This window comes from Macrosteles quadrilineatus, unplaced genomic scaffold (assembly GCF_028750875.1).
Source record: "Macrosteles quadrilineatus isolate MER2022 unplaced genomic scaffold, UCM_ALF_1.0 Scaffold_1__1_contigs__length_201487025, whole genome shotgun sequence".
Classification (NCBI taxonomy): domain Eukaryota; kingdom Metazoa; phylum Arthropoda; class Insecta; order Hemiptera; family Cicadellidae; genus Macrosteles; species Macrosteles quadrilineatus.
Window position 1 is genome coordinate 114,116,113 of NW_026542594.1, and position 20,155 is coordinate 114,136,267.

Consider the following 20,155-nt stretch of genomic DNA (forward strand, 5'->3'; position numbering starts at 1 on the left):
CATTTGATGAGTTTTTCAGTTCCACGACTTGTGAACGTCCTGTTAGGTAGCTTTTGAACCATTCTAGCGCTGAGTTTCTTATACCGAGTCTTTTGAGTTTCTTGCAAATCAGGATGTGGCCCAGGCAGTCAAAAGCCTTATTGTAGTCAAGGAAGATGGCGGAAATGTATTGTTCATTTTCTATCTGGTCTAGGACGAACTCAATTAGGACTATTATAGGTGAGGAGGTGGATTTATTCTTCCGAAAGCCATGTTGGTTGTCAGTTAAGCGTTTGTTATGAACTTGAAATAAAAAATTTAACAGATCTTTAACTAAAAACTAAAAAAAAACACCAAACAACTTTCTTTTAGACCATCCAGTATACTCTATTGAAGATGTTTTTCAAGATAATAGTATAATCAATTTAGAAATCATTCTCAGACATGTCACTAACCTGATTTTCTGAACTGATCAAAGGGGAAAACTCCAAATATATGTATGTTTTTACTTTGTTACTAACTTAAATGGTCAGATAGCCTACCTTGTTTTATTTTTTTTTTTATCTTTCGTAATATTTTGACTTTTGGATTTTAGTTAGCAATTATGTTATGTAGTGTAAGTTCTTAATTAGTTTTAGTCTTGCTTGACGCTATTCATGTACAAAACAATATGTATATTGAATAAAGTGATATGAATCTGAATCTAAACCTAGGATAAAAATGTGGTATTTTCTGGATCGCAAACAGCGTCTGGGAGGATTTTGCTATTGCAGAAGACAACTATAGTGACTCCCAAGTGCAGGGTAAGGACAATGCCCATAAACATTGTCAAAGTTAATTGCATGTGCATTAGTGGAAGATATAACATTTCATTTATTCAAACCACTGATCTATTAAGTAGCATCAAAATTACATTTATTTTTTATATTATTAGGAGGTGATTATTTTAAACACAACTGTTCTATGGCTCTTAACAACAAGTGTTCAATCATGATTCTTGTTGAAATAAGTTTTTGAATAGTAAAATCAACAAAATATGTTGTGTGAATAATTCACTTAAATGAAAATAAAAGAACTTATACACTACCATAATTAAGGGCAAACAGCTGAAATGTGGTTATCAAGCATATTTCCCAAACACTTGAGATAAGATCTCTATTCTCTAACAAAGTGTAGAGACTGTTGTGAGTCAGTTTTGATAAGTAATCATGAGTAAACATTCCCCTCCATTAGCTCTCTCAGCTCATCAGATAAAGCAGACAGTCCAACAGTCAGTCTGTATGTTCTGGGACTTCGCCACCAAACAATATGGTATGAGGTGTAACCTATATTATCAATAGTTTACCTACTCTATGATTTTACATTACTGTTAAGTTTTAATAAGCAAAGTCTTATTTTGTTTGTTATAAATAGTAACATATTATAGCACTAAAATCAGTTTTGAATCCATAGCTAACCAATCAAACGGCAATAAATTCAGTGTATTATAATGTTGCTAATGTGTGTTGCTGCTGCCGAGTAAAATAAAAATAAAATAAACTCTTCAGAGCAAACCGGCAGACTAAGTGATTTTTATTTGTCTGATTGGTTTAGTATTTCCTTGGGGAAGTCAGATTTATTCCCTATTAAAATAACATCAGGTTTAAGGATTACTTTTTGGTAAAATGTTAATAGTTTAGTATAAGATAAATAAATTTGCCAAATTTGATAAAATTATACCCATAATCAAGCAAACTCTAAACCGTTTACTCTAATTAAATAAGAATAACATTGGAATTTTAAATGCACAGTTTTAACGTTTTCTCCAAGGCATTTAAGCATACAAAAACACTTCAATATTCAAAACTATTTGCTTTTTAAACTCTATGGTTTGTTTGAAATTGAATTGGGCATTTTAGCGAATTTCCCATATAGGGAATAAGCTATTACCGTAGTACTCATGGTAAGACCTGGATGTGGGACCGATTTTTTTTTTGTTTTGTGGTCCCTAGAGGCCAAAAACACCATCCGTTCAAATTCATATATATATATATATATATATTTATATATATATATGTCCGTTAGCACGATAACTCGAGCAAAAATGATCCGATTTTGATGAAATTTGGTACAAACGTGTAAACCTACGTTTATTCAAACGAGTTCGCGATCCAGCATGATCGGACCATGGGAACGGGGGTTTACGGGGGGTTTTATGGGGTAAAATTAGGTTTTTCCTATTTTTGATCCAAAAAACATAAAATTTAGCAATTTATTTCCAAACCATTTTGTAGAGCTTAAAAAAACCAATAATTTAGTATATTGAAGCGCTATTATGCGCCTAATGGTTACGGAGAAAATTCCAAAAAATTGTAAAAAATTCCCATGTTATTCTTATGGAGAATAAGTAAACTGTTGTAGTTTGCTTGTTTATGAACATATTTTGATCAAATTTGGAAAATGTTTTTATTTCTTACTAACTATTAACATTTTACAAAAAAAAACAAAAAAAAAACAGTTTTACCCTCCCTGATGCAGCAAACCTAAGTACTTGTTAAAACTAATTCTATTTAAATCGGGAATAAATGTTATATTTTTAAGTAGACATTTCAGTGTAAATCCAATCAGTCAAATGGAAATTCGCTTAGTCTGCAGGTTTGCTGCGGCGGGGGTATTTATGTTTTAAGGGTTTAACCTTGAACTACCAATTTTTTTTAAACTGATAACACAAGGTGTAATTTGTTCAGATTACCTGATCCGGCTGGTTTAGGAACTAATCTAAATACTATACAGCCATACATCTTCACATCAAATTTCATTAAAATTGGGCAACCATTGTTTTATCAAGTTCACAAACACTCTCTTAAATACCTACATAAAAAAATAAAGTATTTAAGATAGTCTTTTTCCTCTAAAAACAAAATTGATTTAACGTCAAAATTTAAAAGAAAATTGGTCCCAGGTCTAGGTCTTACCACGAGACCAAGGATAATAGCTTATTTCCTTGATGGGAAATTCGCTAAAATGCTGTTAACTCTACAATTAAATAAAATGTTGTAGAAACTAGGATTGTTTTATTAAAAATAAACAATAGGCCTAGTTAAACATTTTGCTTATTGTTCAACAGAACATAATGCAAAACCTTTATTTGTAAAATATGCTTTACCGACAAAATAATAGCCAATCTTTACACATTATTTAAAACTAAAGAATTAAAATAACATAGAATGTTAACTGTTGAAAATTATGCCATAAGGCCTAATGTGATACGAACAGAAACTGCAAACAATTAACATGTGTTTTATAAGAGGAAACATGTTTTTAGTTCATGACTTAAAAACTAAAAGAGATAAAAGCTTAAATTGAAAGTCACTTGTAATTGCAATACTCATAAAGTTATATGCAATTTGACATACGGTACAATGCAATTATTGCAATTATTGTTTAATAATAATAATACGTTGTGTGGTAATCTTGTAATACTGCATATCAAAATAAAGCTTAGCTGATAAAAAATGTGAAATTTTGACCAGGGAGTAAAACAAATCTGTATTTTAAAGAAATTAGGGATGAGTAAAAAAACACCAAATGAGCCACTATTTCGAAACAAATTAAAATATTCAAATTCAGATTTCACCAAAATATTTCAATTAAATTGAGATTTAAAATTACGTGTAGGGTAAATATGTTCTATTTCATCATTCTGAGACCAACGGTTTGACTGAAACTGAAACCAATACTGAACCCTCTATGAGATTTACCCAGTGTGAAAAGATGAAGATATAAAGATAAATAAATAGAAAATCTTTATTTTCAGTTATAAACAATGAACTGAATGTTTATAAATAATGAGTGGGAACTTATGTTATTTGAATTAAATTCTAACATACTCCAGTGCAAGAAAGAATATGCCCTACAAGCTGAATATGGAAAAGTAAATTGATCCCGGGTCTAGGTCTTACCATGAGATCTACAGTAATAGCTACTTCCCCATAAAGGTTTAAAGTACATAAACTAATTTGAATTCAAGCTGACTCCAACTGATTAAAAAACATATTATTGGGAAAGTGTTGACGTTTGTGAGTTAGTATGACAATCAAGTGTAAACTAACAAAAATCTGATTAATCCGAATGTTGGCTTAAGAATATAATTAATGATTGATTCGTATTTATGGAAATACACAGCGTTTTTAAACCAATGAAATATTCAAAACTAGCAGAATACCCGTTCTTCGTACGGGGTTGGCGTAAAAGTATAAAATGCTTATTGCAGTTATACTCGTGCTTTGCATTTGCCAGACACGGTTAAAGAACATTGTGTTCTTTTAATTTACGCTATGTTATAGTATAATATAATATAACACATTTATCATAGCCATAATGTTCCACCACTACACCTAAACAATAAAAAAAGTAAATAATCGAATATTCGCACAATTTCAAACAACTATTTATAATTTAAAAACATAAACCTTTGACAGTTATCACAGCTTTTTGTTGCTGCTTAGTTCAAATTAGCTGTTGTCATAAATGCAAAAAAATAAATAGCGCTGCACCCTGTTGGTGAACCTTATAACTTTATAATGATATTGAATATCTTAGAACCAACTTGTGTAGTTGAAATAGCTGGCTAAATTCTTTAATTCCTTTTAAATATGAATAAAAATATAAGGTTAACATGGGAAACTCCAGAGCCACTGGGGTGGAGACTGAAAGGATTTTTGAGATAAGAATATACCTATATGTTAATCGGGAATGTGAGCTATCATCATACCGAATTTCAGCCCAATCCGACCAGTAGTTAATGCATGATTGAACTTCAAACAAACAAACAAACACACAAATTTTCACATTTATAATCATAGTATGAAGTATGATAAAAGGTTTGTTTAAACTAAGTGGTTGGCTTATTAATTCTAATACTGTGTCATTGAAATGACAGGCTTGTGTCGTACACAATGAAGATTCTATAATTGTATATAAAACAGACCAATGCATTATTCAAGATTTTTTTTCAATGAAAGTACAATTATATTATAGTAACATTTTGTTATGGAATGGAAAAACTTTATGGTACTAGGTAGCCTAGGCATAAAGAGTTTTTAACACTTACCTGAATAGAAAGAAAATTGTAACTTTTTTTGTTAGTTCTAAGTTTTATAACCAACGAAATCAGATACGAATCTTATCTCAACTTCTGTCATTTTTGGGTCTATCAGTGACGCCAATATGCCTATGTATGCTGCATTAGAGGGGAAAACTAGAGCACCGAGCACGATATGAGTAATTTTCTTTAAAGTATTAAAACGTACTTCGTAGATCAAATAACAATCACCTGTTTATAGAAAAGATTTGTTCTGCAATTACTCAGTGAAATGTCTTTATGTATGTATTTAGCAAGGCGAAATCAGTTTTATAGGTCAGTGTTTCACGGCCAGAAGCTGCATTGTTTATTTTGTGATTCTCTACTTAGATTTTTTCCATAACTAATATTAAGATTATTTATATTGTTTCTCAATTATCTTAACCTCATCTTTAAAACTGCTTGGACATAAACCTGAACTATCATGGGATATAGCCTATTTTCATGATTCTCGGGATGATTTTTATTTGCATTAGTTAACTTAAGTAACCATGTTGGTTGAACAAAATAACAAGGAAAAGGTAAACAAAAGACTTGTAAGTTGTAAAATGTGTTCATAATAAGCCATCCACCCACAGTATACTAGCAAACTACAAAATACAGTACAAAAGGAAAAGGAAAAACATCAGTTGTTACTATTGAGCAAAGATTACACTTAAGATAACTCGATATAGATTAAAACAGTTCCAAGTTCCGATCAAATACTGATTATTTAACTTGGCTCTCTCCTACCAAAAACTTTATCCCCAAAGTAATAAGCTGTTTTAATTTAAACAAAATGTCAAAACAATGTTTTTGCAAGTATAGGCTATTATAAACGAGCGACCTTTCATCGACTGAGTTTCCTTTATATTGCTTTTACAATCGAAATAAACTACACCGAGCCAAGGCTCGGACCCCGGGTACTTTTTAAAATTAGAACCATTTAGAAAAATCCTCATTTATGTCAATCCCTTATATTTTTACCCCCTCAATCTCTTCAGGAAACGGGACTATTGGCAATAATAATAACGTTTCCTATAAGCGTACTTTTTACTTTTCATGTTTTGAACACAACACGGTGCTTCATACCGATGATTTTAATTCCCCCCCCCCCCTTCGAAAGGGGCCTAGGATTATTTAAAATATTTTACCTCTGTCAAACTCCTAAGATTAACACCTTATATCTATGCTTATTTAGCTATGGAAAGTTTTTGAAATAACGACTTAGCGAATTTCATCCATTATAGCACCGGCCCCACATCGGGACTCTAACATGTCAAGACTGGTTTAGTTTACACCACAAACCACAAACAACCTCAGTTATCATTTTGTTTTTAACACAGAAAAAAATTCCCAGACAACATTCTGTCCCCCATGATCATTTCTCATCACAGCTATTATTAAAAGGGGGCCTGTGGCAAGTAAACATTATACAGTAAGAGCAACATTTTGTTGAGCTGTTGAAGAGACACTTGATACGGGATTCCAGTGTTGGCTTACATTTGTGCTGACTACCAAACTGTGTCACCTAGTATCAGCATTCTGAGAGACAGCAAGGCGAGTAGATTGTTAGAAGTTGCGCTAAGCTATTTTATATAGTTTGCTTAAAATGTTTTTCTTTAAATAAAACTGAGTGAACATCAAAATATTGTAAAAATATGAGTTTTAGGAATTTTTTTGGGTAAAGCTTTTCAATGATGAAAATCCATTTGCAAATATTTAGGCTCACATAAAAAAACAACTATTTAACTAAAACCTTGAATCCAGTTTTTGTTGGACCAGATGATTTATTTTTAATTGAAAATAATTTTACTTGATCAGTTTTTGTTTAGAACAAATACAGTAACATACTATTGTTAATATAAAAAAAAAAAAACAATTATTGTAAGGAATAAAAAGAAATATCTTCACAGTCAAGTATAAATCAAAGCATTTAAAAGAAGGTGGTATTTTCTTCGGAAACACTCTCAAGCTGTTTTTACTGAGAAAAAAAAAAATACAGAAGACAGCTTAACTGAAAGCAATCTGTCAGCTGTCTTATGAATATAGACTGGCAGCAGTACTGCTGTTAGCATATGTTCCGGCGCCCACCACTAGGAGTGTCGTGTAGTTACGGCGCACACCGCTGCAGCGTCTGCTGGTGGCATACGGCTCCTGCGCTCCTCGCCTGCAGTGGTGCTCAAAACCGAAACCGAAACTTTAAAAAATCGAATCCCGAATCTCGAATCTCAAAACCTAAACGCGAAACTTTTTTACTTAGCTGGCTACAAAGGTCAAGGTTACAAAAAAATAGACATAATCATAAAATGTTAAGTATGCAATCAAAACTGAAAGAGATCGACTCCTGACCGTGACATAACATAAATATGTGAATGTGACTGATAATCTTAAAACCCAATACAACATAATTTTTCATAAACAAAAACAACAACAAAAAAAATAAATAAACTTCTAACACCAACATAAAACTGAATAGGTTACTAGTAACCTTTACAACCTTAGGAGTTAAAACCAACCTTTTGAGTTGGGTTTGTAATCTTAGGAGTTTAACGGAGGTAAAAAGGTTAGTAACCTTTTTTGTAGTTTACAGGAGGGTTTCTATGATTAATTAGAAAATTTAGTGGTCAATATATCCTTGTGTTTAGTAAATATTGATGTGAAACTGAATTGTACCAGTTATAGTATTTAAGATACCTTTTGAAGTTCAGAATAAACTTTACTTGTTTCATTACTGTTAATGGTGATGTTTGATCTGTTTCTACCAGCTTGTTTGGAAACAGCATTGAAAACAATAACAATGGCACAAAAAAATGTCAGCAGTTTAAAAAATAAAACTGCCAAAATCTTCAATTTCGAAACTTTTGAATCTCGAAACTTGGTGATCGAATCTCGAAACCGAAACTTTTCCTAAGTTTTGATGGTTTTGAGATTTGAGATTCGGTTTTGACACATCACTAATTTCTTTGCTGTATATTTATTTGTGTATCTCTCTGTTGAATTCATTAACAGTTAGTTTTAAACCAGCCTAGTCACTAGACTAGTCTTATGGTATATTTCATCACTAGGGTGTAAAGTGACTGTTTTAGACCCTAGCTCAAGTTTTATAAACAAGGTGAAGCGGAAAATGAGCGGGGGTTGAAAAGACACTTTTTGCTCGTGTGATGAACTATATTGCACCATTAATAAACAAAACTAAGCTAGAAAAAGACAATACTTTTCATGTAAAGATAAACTATCAAAACGTCTTCCAGCTTGTTTTAAATTCTTAAAAATTATTACAATTGTGTTACTGTACATTATACCATCGATATGTCAAACTATTGACAAGAATGCAACAATAATCTAAAACCTTACCAAATAAATTAATCGATAAATGATTTTGATCAATGCGATTGCTACGATTAAAATTTAAAACTGTTTAGAACAGCTGAGGGACCAAAATAGTATATTACGTTACTAGCCCGGTAAGTGGTGTTATACCGTGTACGCCTCGCACGGGATTTTCGTGCGAGTACGGTCAGCTTACCGGGCGAGTAACATACAATACTTTACATCATACTACACAGAAAAATTTGTACATTTTAAACTCATAAAACAATTTATTTTGGACATAACATAAATATAAATTATAATCTTACTACATTGGAACCTTGATAAGAAGACCCTCAATAACAAGTGGCCCTTGATAACAAGTTTCATTTTCAAATACCCATGATTTTATATTACCCTTAAATACATGTTATTGCAAACCTCTATAAGGAGTCAACCTTGATAACAAGTCATATTTCATCATCCCCATGAGGGTCTTCTTATCAAGGTTCTACTGTAATATTATAAATCTGAAAGTTTGTGAGTTTGTGTTGCTCAATCACGCAATAACTACAGGGCCGATTGGGCTGAAATTTAACATGATGATAGCTTACATTCCCGATTAACATAGATGCCTATTCTTATCTCGAAATTCCTTTCGGACTCCGCCCCAGTGGCTCTGCAGTTGCCCATGTAAATCTTATGAGTATTCATATTTAAAAGTGTGATGGCCCCAAAAATTCCCAGACCCATTACATATCAGAGGTTTTTTGTAGATACACCCTCAGGAAACCCTGGCAATACCGTCACAAAAGCTTTGCTTTATTTTAAATATAAAAGGAGGGTCTGTAATATTGAACTGTTTTAACCTCCCAACGTCTGCGTCAGCTAGTTGCCTCACCATGGAATATTACGTCAGCCATGACTCGACACGGGGCCAGGCCAATGTTCCCAGAAGTATAACGCGCATGGCTGAACTCAGGAACTGTGCAACTACAGTTTGTCTAACGCCCTGAGTGCTCGTTAGGCAGCAGCACTGTCCAGTGTTGAATTGACGTCAAGCGGCATAGCCGCAACGTTGATTGGCTGGTGCCTAATTTGAACTAAGCACTAAGCAGCAACAAAAAGCTGTGATACACAATGAGAATTGTCAAAGTAGGATTGTTTACAGTTATGTTTATGTTTTTGATTAAATGAATAATTTTTGATATTGTGTGGCTGTTTGATAATTTATTTATTTCTGTTGTTTAGGTGCAGTGGTATAACATTATGGCTATGGTAGATGTATTATACTATATCATACCGTAAATTTAAAGAACCAAATTTTATCAAACTGTGTCCTCCCCCATTGTAAACGCAAAGCTTGAGTATAACTGCAACATGTTGTGTGAGTAAACATTGTTTTTGGAAATGCAGTGATGTGGCTAGTCAAGTGACACCAATAACAAGCGGAGTAGATTTCCGCAAGCCCCCCCCCCCCCCGAGAGGGATAATTTACTAACCCCATTCAATCAATTAGTTAGCAGTTTATAAGGTGAAACTAGTTAAGCTGGGTTTTTTTTATTTAAACTAAGGATACATATTTATTTTTTTAGTTTAACAACAGTTCTTCATCTCGATTGTTTACAAGTTAAATCACTATGTTCCTATGTAGAATAAACTATTGAAAAGTGTTTATAGACACCCTGTTTGTGGCTCTCAGAGGTTTGTCTAGTCCAAGAAAGTTAAGTTAAACATTTGTCTGTTGACAGGTGGAGACTCAGAAAGTGTTTCAGTCACTGTTGGACATAGTGTCGTGTCCAGTGTGCTTTGAGCGACTGAGGCCCCCCACCGCCTGCTGCGTCAACGGACACGCGGTGTGTAACAACTGCAAGCAGAGACTCGCTCGGTGTCCCAAGTGCTGCAGCAAGTTCTCCGAGGAGAAACACACAACTCTGTCACAGATACTGGAGGCACTGCCATTCTCTTGCAAGTATAAAGACTGTGCAGAGCTGACCCAAGACATAGACCATCACGAGAAGTGGTGCGGGTATCGACCTACCACTTGTAGGAGGTGTGAGTGGACAGGACCAGCCAAGCAGCTGCAAGCCCATGCTGAGAGAGGCCATGCGCTACAGACCAACGACGTCAACAACACTCACTACATGGACCGAGACTTCAAGTGGACCTACGCCAGGGTGCAGCACGGACAGATGTTTTGGGACATCAGGAAACATGACTTGAAAAAGAAGACATTTTCCATTCAGCTCATTTGGGTCCCGAATGGACAGATGACAGAGGAGAAATTCAGTTTGACAGTTGAATTTCAGTCGAAAAATTCTAGTTTAGTTGCCACTACTAAGATTCAGTTTCTTCCAGGCAACAGTTCGGATGATTTCAACTGCCTCATATTCCACACAGATGCATTAAAACAATATACAAAAAAGAACGATGTATCTTACAAGCTTCGTGTGGTTAAAGAGTAAGCATATTAGGAAGTGAAAAGTATGAAATATTTTGGTTGAAAACTACAGTAGATCCTATTGTAGTGGTCACTTTTTATGCAGCCATCACTCAGAATATGTGAACTGGAGTAGCTTTACACAATAATATTGACAGTAAAAATATGTACAGCATAGTTAGGAAGGTACATTTTACACAACAACACCAGTTTAGGCACATTTTCAAAGTATCAAAAACTCAGCTGATCATGTTGATTAGTAAATTTTAAATTATTTTTAACATTTAATTATATAAGACTAGGAATCCTGCTTGTTTCATTAAGGGGAAATTCTTTTGATCAATGAAGATTTATTGTACAGTAGTGGACAAAATAACATAATGTATAGTCATCATTAAGTTTTGCATTCTGTAAATCAAAACCTAGAGTGTTATCAATTAAACACAACAGAGTGTGTTCAGAGACTATAGCCTATTACCATAACGTATAAATATTATTTCACAATTATTATTGTTTATTTATATTTATGAAATGTCATGTATAATAATAAAATTGGTATTTATGAGCGGAATTTGGGCCTAATTGTATATTCTGATTTTGCTTATTAAAACGTATGGTTAGTAAATGTATTGTGTTATATATAAGAGTACCTAATAAAGATATTTAAGGTTTTCAAACCTCATCATGAACTATTTAAGTGGAGACTGATATAAATTTAGTACAATAGAGGGGGGATGGGGGGGGGGGGGGGGTTCAGAATGCCAGCAATATTTAACCATTAGTCAAAAGGAAAAAAAGAGTAGTTTTGAGTAACTGTAACTAGTATCTAGTTTAACACGTCCGCTGCTATGGACGTTCCGGAACATCAGCCGGGCCACGGCGCCAGGAGCTAGGAACGTTCTGGACCGTCACCGTTCATTGTTGTTTAACGTTTACATGGATCAGCCAGCTGACAAAAAAAAATATAGTTTCCCAAAACCACCACCAGGGTTGTTTAGAACAGGGTTTGTCCCACCTCTTTCCTGCTAGATACTAGATAGCGACACTACTTTACCGACTGCAACCTGGGTAGTGCTGCTATCTATTAGAATCGCTTAGTACTATGTCCAAAGCCAGTTTTATTGCAGAACATTGCCATCCAGTATAACTACTGTTGTTTTTACTGTAATTCAGTGTATCGACGGCAATGTTACGGAGCGGCGAGTGTTAGTTCAGCTCCTGGCGCCGTCCCGATATCTAGCGGTCAGCAGCGAACGTGTTAATAGGTTAGAGGTTTCCGATCTACATTATGACAGTGGTCAGCTTATCCAGATTTGTTCCTTTGTTGAAGTAGGCTGTTAAAAAATTACTTTTTACTATAACTGAATTTTTTTACTAGGATGAAAGATGATTGGGGATCAAGTTTAATTTAGAATGATCCTCGTTTATTTAGTTATAGATTATATAATCTCTTTCAATAAAAGTAGCATAAAAAAAGTAGAGCTCCGTTAATGTAATTTATATAGGGATGACGGATATAGATGTACAATTATCTTGTCAGCAATTTCAAAAGTATATGAAATAAAATGTGTACAATTTGGAACATTACACAATGATATATACTTATGTGCACACAAAAACAATGGTTACTAAACCGTCTGTTTGGTTGACACATTAATTTATGTTTTAAATAAATAACAGAAAGTAACTCCTTAACAAAAGACTGAAAATAAAATAATAAACTTAACATAAAATACATTTTGTTTACATTAAAAGATCTATCTATAAACAGAATTGATAACAAAAGTCACAAACAAGAAAAAAATAATTTTTGAGATTACTTGCTTTTTCAGTAAACTGTTCTTAAACTCCAGTACAGCTCGTGACACCTAAGCTGGCACTTGGCCTAGCGCGGGCAGTGTAGGCGGGAGGAGGGTGGAGGTAGGGAAAAGACCGGACTGCAAACATTTCCGCTGCCTCACGGGGTTGACTCCCCTTGCATTGTACTTGAGCGCCTTCATATGGGTCGCGTGGACAGTTGATGCAACCCGCATGGCGGGACATAATGTTTTTGAAATAGGTAGTAGTAGCGATAGGCCAAGTGCCAGCTTAGATGTCACGAGCTGTATTAGATCTCATCTTACACTCCAAGCATATCTTAAAAAAACCACCCAATTATTTATTTATTTTACAATTTTAAAAGTAATTACTCTGCTTGTTATTTTTGCTGCTGACAAGACATGTGTTTATCCATATTAATCATTCATTAGCACAGTTTCGGGGCAAGTACAGTAAACCCTCATTAAACCGGACTAATTGGGGTTCCAAGTCGTCCGGATTAACGAAAGTCCGGATTAAAACAAATAATCGTAAACGAAGAAAGACAGTGATTTTTGGGTACCCCTGGTATATAATGAAACACCTTTTGCAGATAAACTTTATGTATATTCTGAATATAAAAATACATATTGTACAAACAGTACATACAGTAGTTACATTTGAACAAAAATATACACTTGGTATTTACTTACGTCCATACAAAAAATGAGACAACGAAAAAAGACAAAATTACTTTGAACATGAGGGTTGAGGTTCGTCCTCACGTGACTGAACTGGTTTCACTGGTTTGAAGAAGGAGTTCATCTTCATTTGCCTTCCTTTTGTGTTAATTTCTTGTACAATGAGATGGCGCAAATGTCTTAAATGTTCATAATATCCAGAGACCAGCTCATTGCTACTTTCGGAAACATATTTAATGACACAATCAATGTGATCTTTCACTTCACTTAGTTTAGGCTTGGGATTTATGTCATCTGCTTCATCGTCGTCGTCGTCATCATCTTCTGCCACTGTTACGCTTTCAGCAATTTCCTCTTCTGTCAAAATGTGGTAGCCTGGATCTTGATCATCTTCTTCCAACCACAGCTCAATGTCATCTAGGGTAACTGCAAGCTCACCACCATTGATAAGAGCGTTGTGGAAATCTTCAGTTTCCAACCCAGCGGTGTCCGGCTCATCATCTTTATTAGTGAGAAGCTTCTTCCACGAGTTTACTATCGTTGATGGCTTCAGCTCTCTCACAGCCGCTGCAAAATTGAAGATCATCGATCTGATGTTGTACTCTTTCAGATTCTGCAATGTCTTTTCACCTCTTCTGTCTTCTTCTCCTTCAGCTGGTTCCTCGACTTCCAAAATTTCATGCAAAAGCTTCTTTTTGTATAGGCGTTTAACTGCGTAGATAACGCCTTGATCCATAGGCTGGATTAATGATGTAGTGTTGGCTGGCAAAAACATACATTTAATCTTTCCGTCCTCACTTGTCATTTTTTCTACTGATGGATGTGCAGGACAGTTGTCAAGTAAAACTAGGGCCTTCACTTCATCTTTAGGAATTTTTAAAACTTCCGTTTGATGTTTTATAATTTCTGGCACTGCCTTTTTGTGGAACCACTCCATTGTGATGTCTGAAGTAAACCAGGCACTTTTTGAACTGAAGTAGTGCACTGGTAGCTTGTCCATTACATTCTTTATAGCCCGAGGCTGTTTACTTTTACCCACAATCACAGGTTTCAGCATGTGACTTCCATCAGCGTTTGCACATAACAATGCAGAAACTCTATCCTTACTAATCTTTCTTCCCGGTGTGTTTTTTTCAGCTTTAGAGGCTTGGGTTGTGTCGGGTAATGCTCTCCAATACAACCCAGTCTCATCATAATTGTAGAGTTGTGACAGCTGTATTTGTCCTGTTTTTAAAAGTTCATCCAATTTAATTCTGAATGGCTCAACTTCATCAACATTTGCACTGAGACTTTCTCCACAGACTTTTTTGTTTGTGATGTTATGGCGCCTTCTGAACCTGAACAGCCATCCTGAACTAGCTTTAAAGCCTGTAATGTTTAACTGTTTAGCTAATCTTTCTGCAGCAGCTTGAATTTCAATCCCTCGTACAGTCATTCCAAAAGAACGAAGTTGGCAAAACCATTTATAAACAGCATCGTCCAGGGATGGATCTGAAGGAAGACGCATTTTTTTCACTGAACTTGCCTCTTTTTCAACATTAAACTTAAGAACAAATTTTCTCAGGTTGTTCTTTTTCTTTCTTATGTCTGAGACTGTCTGTTTCGCTATTTTATATTCTGTACAAATGCTTGAAACAGTAGCTCCATCTTCAAGTTTTTCTATAATTTTCAATTTATCATTAAGAGACAGAGACACGTGTTTTCGTTTTTTACAATCCACTGGTTTACTTAAAGACATTTCTAATCTTACATTAACACACCTCAAATACAGTTCACATTACACACAAACCCACGCACAATTACAAAAACTCGTAACAACGCAACTAAAACGTAATGTTTAGAAACAGTACACAGCAGTGCTACCTCTGTGACCTCTGTGGAGCAACTGACTGCCTGACACGAGCAGGAGGAACACAATCGTGTGACTGAGCTACTATTGGCTGACAGTATCCATGGCAACGGCACGTACGCCTTGCGCTGTGACAGTAACCATGGCAACGGCACGTACGCCTTGCCTGTGACTGCCCCCTCCACCATCCTCCCGCACTCGGCACACTCACATCGCCGGGCGCAGTCGTACAGTGACGATCGCGTGCTACTAATCAGCATTCTGCGCATTAAAACTGCGATCCAATGGCTGTCCGGATTAAGCGAAGTCCGTATTAATGGGGTCCGGATTAACGAGGGTTTACTGTATAAAACACTCTAACATTATGATTTATGATTACTGTCAATGAGGTGTTTGGGGAAGTTTATCTTTGGGTGACTGTTCAATTATTAACGTAAAAGCTCAAAAAGTTCGGACACCTAGCAATGTTGATGAGAGCAAGATTCAATGTCTTACACAGAGGGTTATTAATAATTTTAACCTATGTTTATAACTGAATATCAGATATACAGTGTGAGTTTGTAAATGAAGTATTGAAACATATCTATATTTTTAAAACCGAAATAGATAGAAATATTCTGTTTGTAGCATTGATTCTTAACAAAGGTTTCGCTATTTTTTACACCAAAAAACTTGTATAACCCCCCTAACAGGGTTATTTTAGCGAATTTCCCTTATAGGGAATATTAGCGAATTTTCCTTATAGGGAATAAGCTATTACACTTCGGCCTTAGTCACTAACAAGACTACAAGATCGCGCCACTCATCTTACACTCATCTCCATTCATACTTGGCTTAAAATACCTACATTGTATGGTCGCCATTTCATAAGAAAGTATAAAGTATAAAGTACCGTAGTACTCATGGTAAGACCTGGACCCGAGACCGATTTATTTTTTTGTTTTGAGGTCCATAGAGGCCAAAAACAACATCTGTTCAAATTCATATATATATGTGTCCGTTAGCACAATAACTTGAGCAAAAATGATCCGATTTTGATGAAATTTGGTGCAAACGTGTAAACCTACATTTACTCGAACGAGTTCGCGGACCAGTAAAATCGGACTATGGGAACGAGGGATTATGGGGGTTTTATGGGGTTAAAATTGGTTTTTCCCATTGTTTACCCTAAAAACACAAAATTTTACGATTTCTTTCCAAACCATTTTGTAGAGCTTAAAAAAAGAAATAATTTAGTATATTGAAGCGTTATTGTGCGCCTAATGGTTACGGAGAAAATTCCAAAAAATTGTAAATTTAAAATCCTTATGTTATTCTTATGGAGAATAAGTCAACTGTTGTAGTTTGCTTGTTTATGAACATATTTTGATCGAATTTGGAATACATTCATTTCTTACATTAACATACTACTACACTACTAACATAAACTACTACTAACACTATTAACTATTAACATAAAAAAAACACCTTTTTACCCTCCCTGTTGCAGCAAACCTAAGTACTTGCTAAACTAATTCTATTTTAATAGGGAATAAATATGATATTTTTAAGGAGGAATTTTAGTGTAAGTCCTATCAGGCTAATGGAAATTCGCTCAGTCTGCACGTTTGCTGCGGCGGGGGTATTTTTCTTATAGCATTTTTTCAAATAGCAACCCCTATTGAGTGAACACTTATTTTGAAGGGCTTGCCAAAAGAAACACAATGACACAAATCCGAGGTGAATATCTCACCCCTAGCCAAAATGGCTGGTATTACAAAATGGGTGCTTTTTCACATAAATCAAATTTTGGAATACCCACCATTTGGGCTAGGGATGAAATATGTACCTCGGGTTTGCGTCATTGTATTTCTTTTAGCAAACCCTTCAAAATGAGGGGTCACTTAATAGGGGTTGTTATTAAAAAATAAATCACTCCTATCCCCTACCATGTTAAAGGGGTAAAAAAATATTGTTGATTTAAAAAATTGCGGAGCCTATGTTAACAATCGATTCCACAAACAGAATATTTCAAATTATTACGGTTTTAAAAATACAGATTTGTTTCATATTTGTGAAATTTGTGCTTTTTCACATACAGTAAATCAGTAAATCAAATTTTGGAATGCCTGCCATTTTGGCTAGGGGTGAGATATCCACATCGGGTTTGCGTCATTGTGTTTCTTTTGACAAATCCTTCAAAATGAGGGGTTGCTGTTTGAAAAAATAAGTCACCCCCTACCCCTACCCTGTTAGGGGGGTTAAAAAAACATTTGTGATGTAAAAAATTAAAAAACCTTTGTTAACAGTAACGCCACAAACAGAATATTTCTACCTATTTCAGTTTAAAAAATTCAGATTTGTTTTTGACTTAATTTACACACTGTATAAAGTATATACAGGGTTAGTAAAAAGTCTGGAGACCCCATGTTAATTTTTTAACTAGAAAAAACTAAACTCCTCACATCTTTATGGCATGTTATGAAGTACTTTTTGGGCATAACCGCCACTTGGTGTACATCCCCAATATGGGGGAATTTGAAGAACTCAAACATTTAAAATAGTAAGACCCATCGAGTGACCCCTCATTTTGAAGGTCGTGATAAAAGAAAACTAACAACACAAACTAGAGGTCTCTATCGTAACCCAGTAAAATATGGCAGTCAATTGAAATCTTTAGATTTTTAATTGTAAGTCAATTCTGATTTCTAAACCTATCTATCAGTCAACAGATTAATCAAAGTTTTTACAGCTGCATTTCTAATTTATTTTACAAAAAATTGCCCGAGCGAAGAGCGGGCCAAACAGCTAGTTAATCTTTAAAATGAGGTGAGTTTGTTTATAGAGTGAGTTGTTTCCATAGACCAAGAAACAAAAAAACTTCTAACCAGGTATGTTTATAAAATTATAATTTTGTCTATAAACTTTTAAGTATTTCAAATTTTAGTTTCCAACCAAAGCCAAATAAGAACATAACTCAACTCTGTCTTTATATCTAAATGTATGTTGGTGTGTTTGTCAGTAATGGATAATTAGCTCTATTGTCTTCTCTTTTATGTCAGTGTTTTACAAGAAAGATAATCACACTGTTCTAAATAAAAAGTCAACCGGATTGGAATAAAACTTACCGAGCTAGTTCCTGCAGTTACAATGATCTTGCTACTAGGACAGACACAAGCCACCACTTCGCCGCTGCCCTGCATTACCTGTTACAAACATCTACTTCAGTACATCACTTTCACACAACACTAAAAGCCAATTTTACTAATAGCAATAATAATATAAAACTAACAACACATTAAAAATATGCCTCTTAATGGCTGCTTGAACCAATTGCAATGTTGACATACCTCCTCACACACCATGGCGGCCTTGTCACTGTCGTAGCTGCCGATGCGCAGACTGTGGTCAGCAAACCCCCAGGCCACGTAGCGGGAGTACGTCGGAGGCACCAGTACCTTGTTCTGCTCTACTGCCTGCACTGTCTTCTCATACTGTAGGATCTGTCCTACTGGGCCTTTCAGTTCTGTAAAACACAAACAGCTTACTAGTGTGATACTGGATATACAATACATCCATACTTATTAAACAAAAACTAAAATTATTGACTGATGGCAGCCGAAAAAGTCAGCTACGAGGTTAGAACTGCACTACACAGTTCTCACAAAGAAAAGACTCTTTTGTCATAATCCCATATGTTAAATGGAATAACAGTGTGTTAAGTTCAGATGTAAACTTGTTTGCTACTAATAACAATAATAATCAATATAAGTTTATAACCGGAACAGTATTATGGTAGAAATTGTGGAATATTTGCAATTAATATTATTATAGAGACTATAGAAGTTTTGATTTTGGGTATTTTTCCTCTTTGCCTTTCAACATCTTAACTTCCATTCATTCAATTCAATTCCACTTATTTATTTACGGCAAAAACCATTATACAATAAATACCTAACCTTAAACTCCCAATTATTGTGTTAGTTGGAATAAAGTTACCAGCTGTGTTAAATTATCTTGTCAAATTGTTGCTTCAAACATATTTAGTTCCTAAAAATTCTTAAACTACTGTAATTTTAAAATCATTTTATACTCGCTATGACTTATCTTAGTAGTAAAATAGGTAAAGCCTTTATCTTAACTGTGTTTCTTTCAGACACAATCCTGTTGGAAGTAAAAGAATTTAATATCGTGAGATACTGTAATTGTTGCAAGAAAACCATGAATGAAGGATACCATGCTTGTAATAATTTCAGATGTATTAAAATAAAAATAAATGTTTTGAATACAATCCTGAGGAAAGAGCAAAAATACTGGTAGTCGCGTAGCAACCAAATAAATCCATTGTGCAATCTTGCCACAGTCTATTTGATACCTTTGATGGGCTGCAGGGAGGGTCTGAGGTTGTCCAGGTTGTGATAGAACAGTCTCTCAGCAGGGGGGAGAGGGGAGGCCAGAGGAGTGGCGTGCATGTCCAACATGGAGCTGCGCTGACCTAACCGCTTGGCTGGGTGAGGCTTCTTGAACAGCTGTTTGGGAATCTGACCAAAGTTGTTGATAAACCCAATGGTGGCATTTTTCTTGAGTGGATCATCAATGCTGGAATATTAAAGTTACTTTAACTAAGCCTTTTACAAACAAAAGTGTATTTGCGCAAAACTACAGACTTGGCTCACTTTTAAATTGCTTACTTTTTTTAGTAAAATTAAAACAGAGGAAGATATTTTATACTTCTTGCATCACTCACTTTTATAACTAGTGTGATAAGAATGCAGTAAATCAAGTCAGTCACTTTTACTTAATATCAAACAAGGGAAACATTACGTTCATTTATATTTTGTAATTTTTTTTGTAATTTCAGTGACCGGTAGACATTCTGTGATAAGAACATCACCTTTAAAGCGGACTAAAATTGTAATTAGAAAATGTTCTCAATAGACAAGAAGTTATTGCCCTATGGTAAAAACTAGACCTGGGACCTAATAACTTTTCATTAT

At 34.8% G+C, this 20,155-nt stretch overlaps 2 protein-coding genes across 2 annotated transcripts in view; one reads left to right on the top strand and one right to left on the bottom strand.

The window, feature by feature from the left end:
- The window catches only part of LOC128983547 (WD repeat and FYVE domain-containing protein 3), a 143,451-nt gene that overhangs the window by 33,583 nt on the left and 89,713 nt on the right, over positions 1-20,155 (bottom strand). Inside the window, exons 49-51 of the mRNA XM_054402862.1 lie at positions 19,534-19,757; positions 18,509-18,684; positions 18,287-18,364 (exon numbers count right to left, since the gene is read on the bottom strand). Of these exons, the coding sequence (XP_054258837.1) occupies positions 18,287-18,364; positions 18,509-18,684; positions 19,534-19,757 (478 nt within the window). The remainder of the gene's footprint in view (positions 1-18,286; positions 18,365-18,508; positions 18,685-19,533; positions 19,758-20,155) is intronic.
- Positions 1,194-11,452, top strand: LOC128983532 (E3 ubiquitin-protein ligase siah2-like). The gene is made up of 2 exons (XM_054402837.1): positions 1,194-1,290; positions 10,144-11,452. Exons 1-2 carry the CDS (start codon positions 1,288-1,290, stop codon positions 10,855-10,857), a joined length of 717 nt encoding a protein of 238 aa, XP_054258812.1. The 5' UTR covers positions 1,194-1,287; the 3' UTR covers positions 10,858-11,452.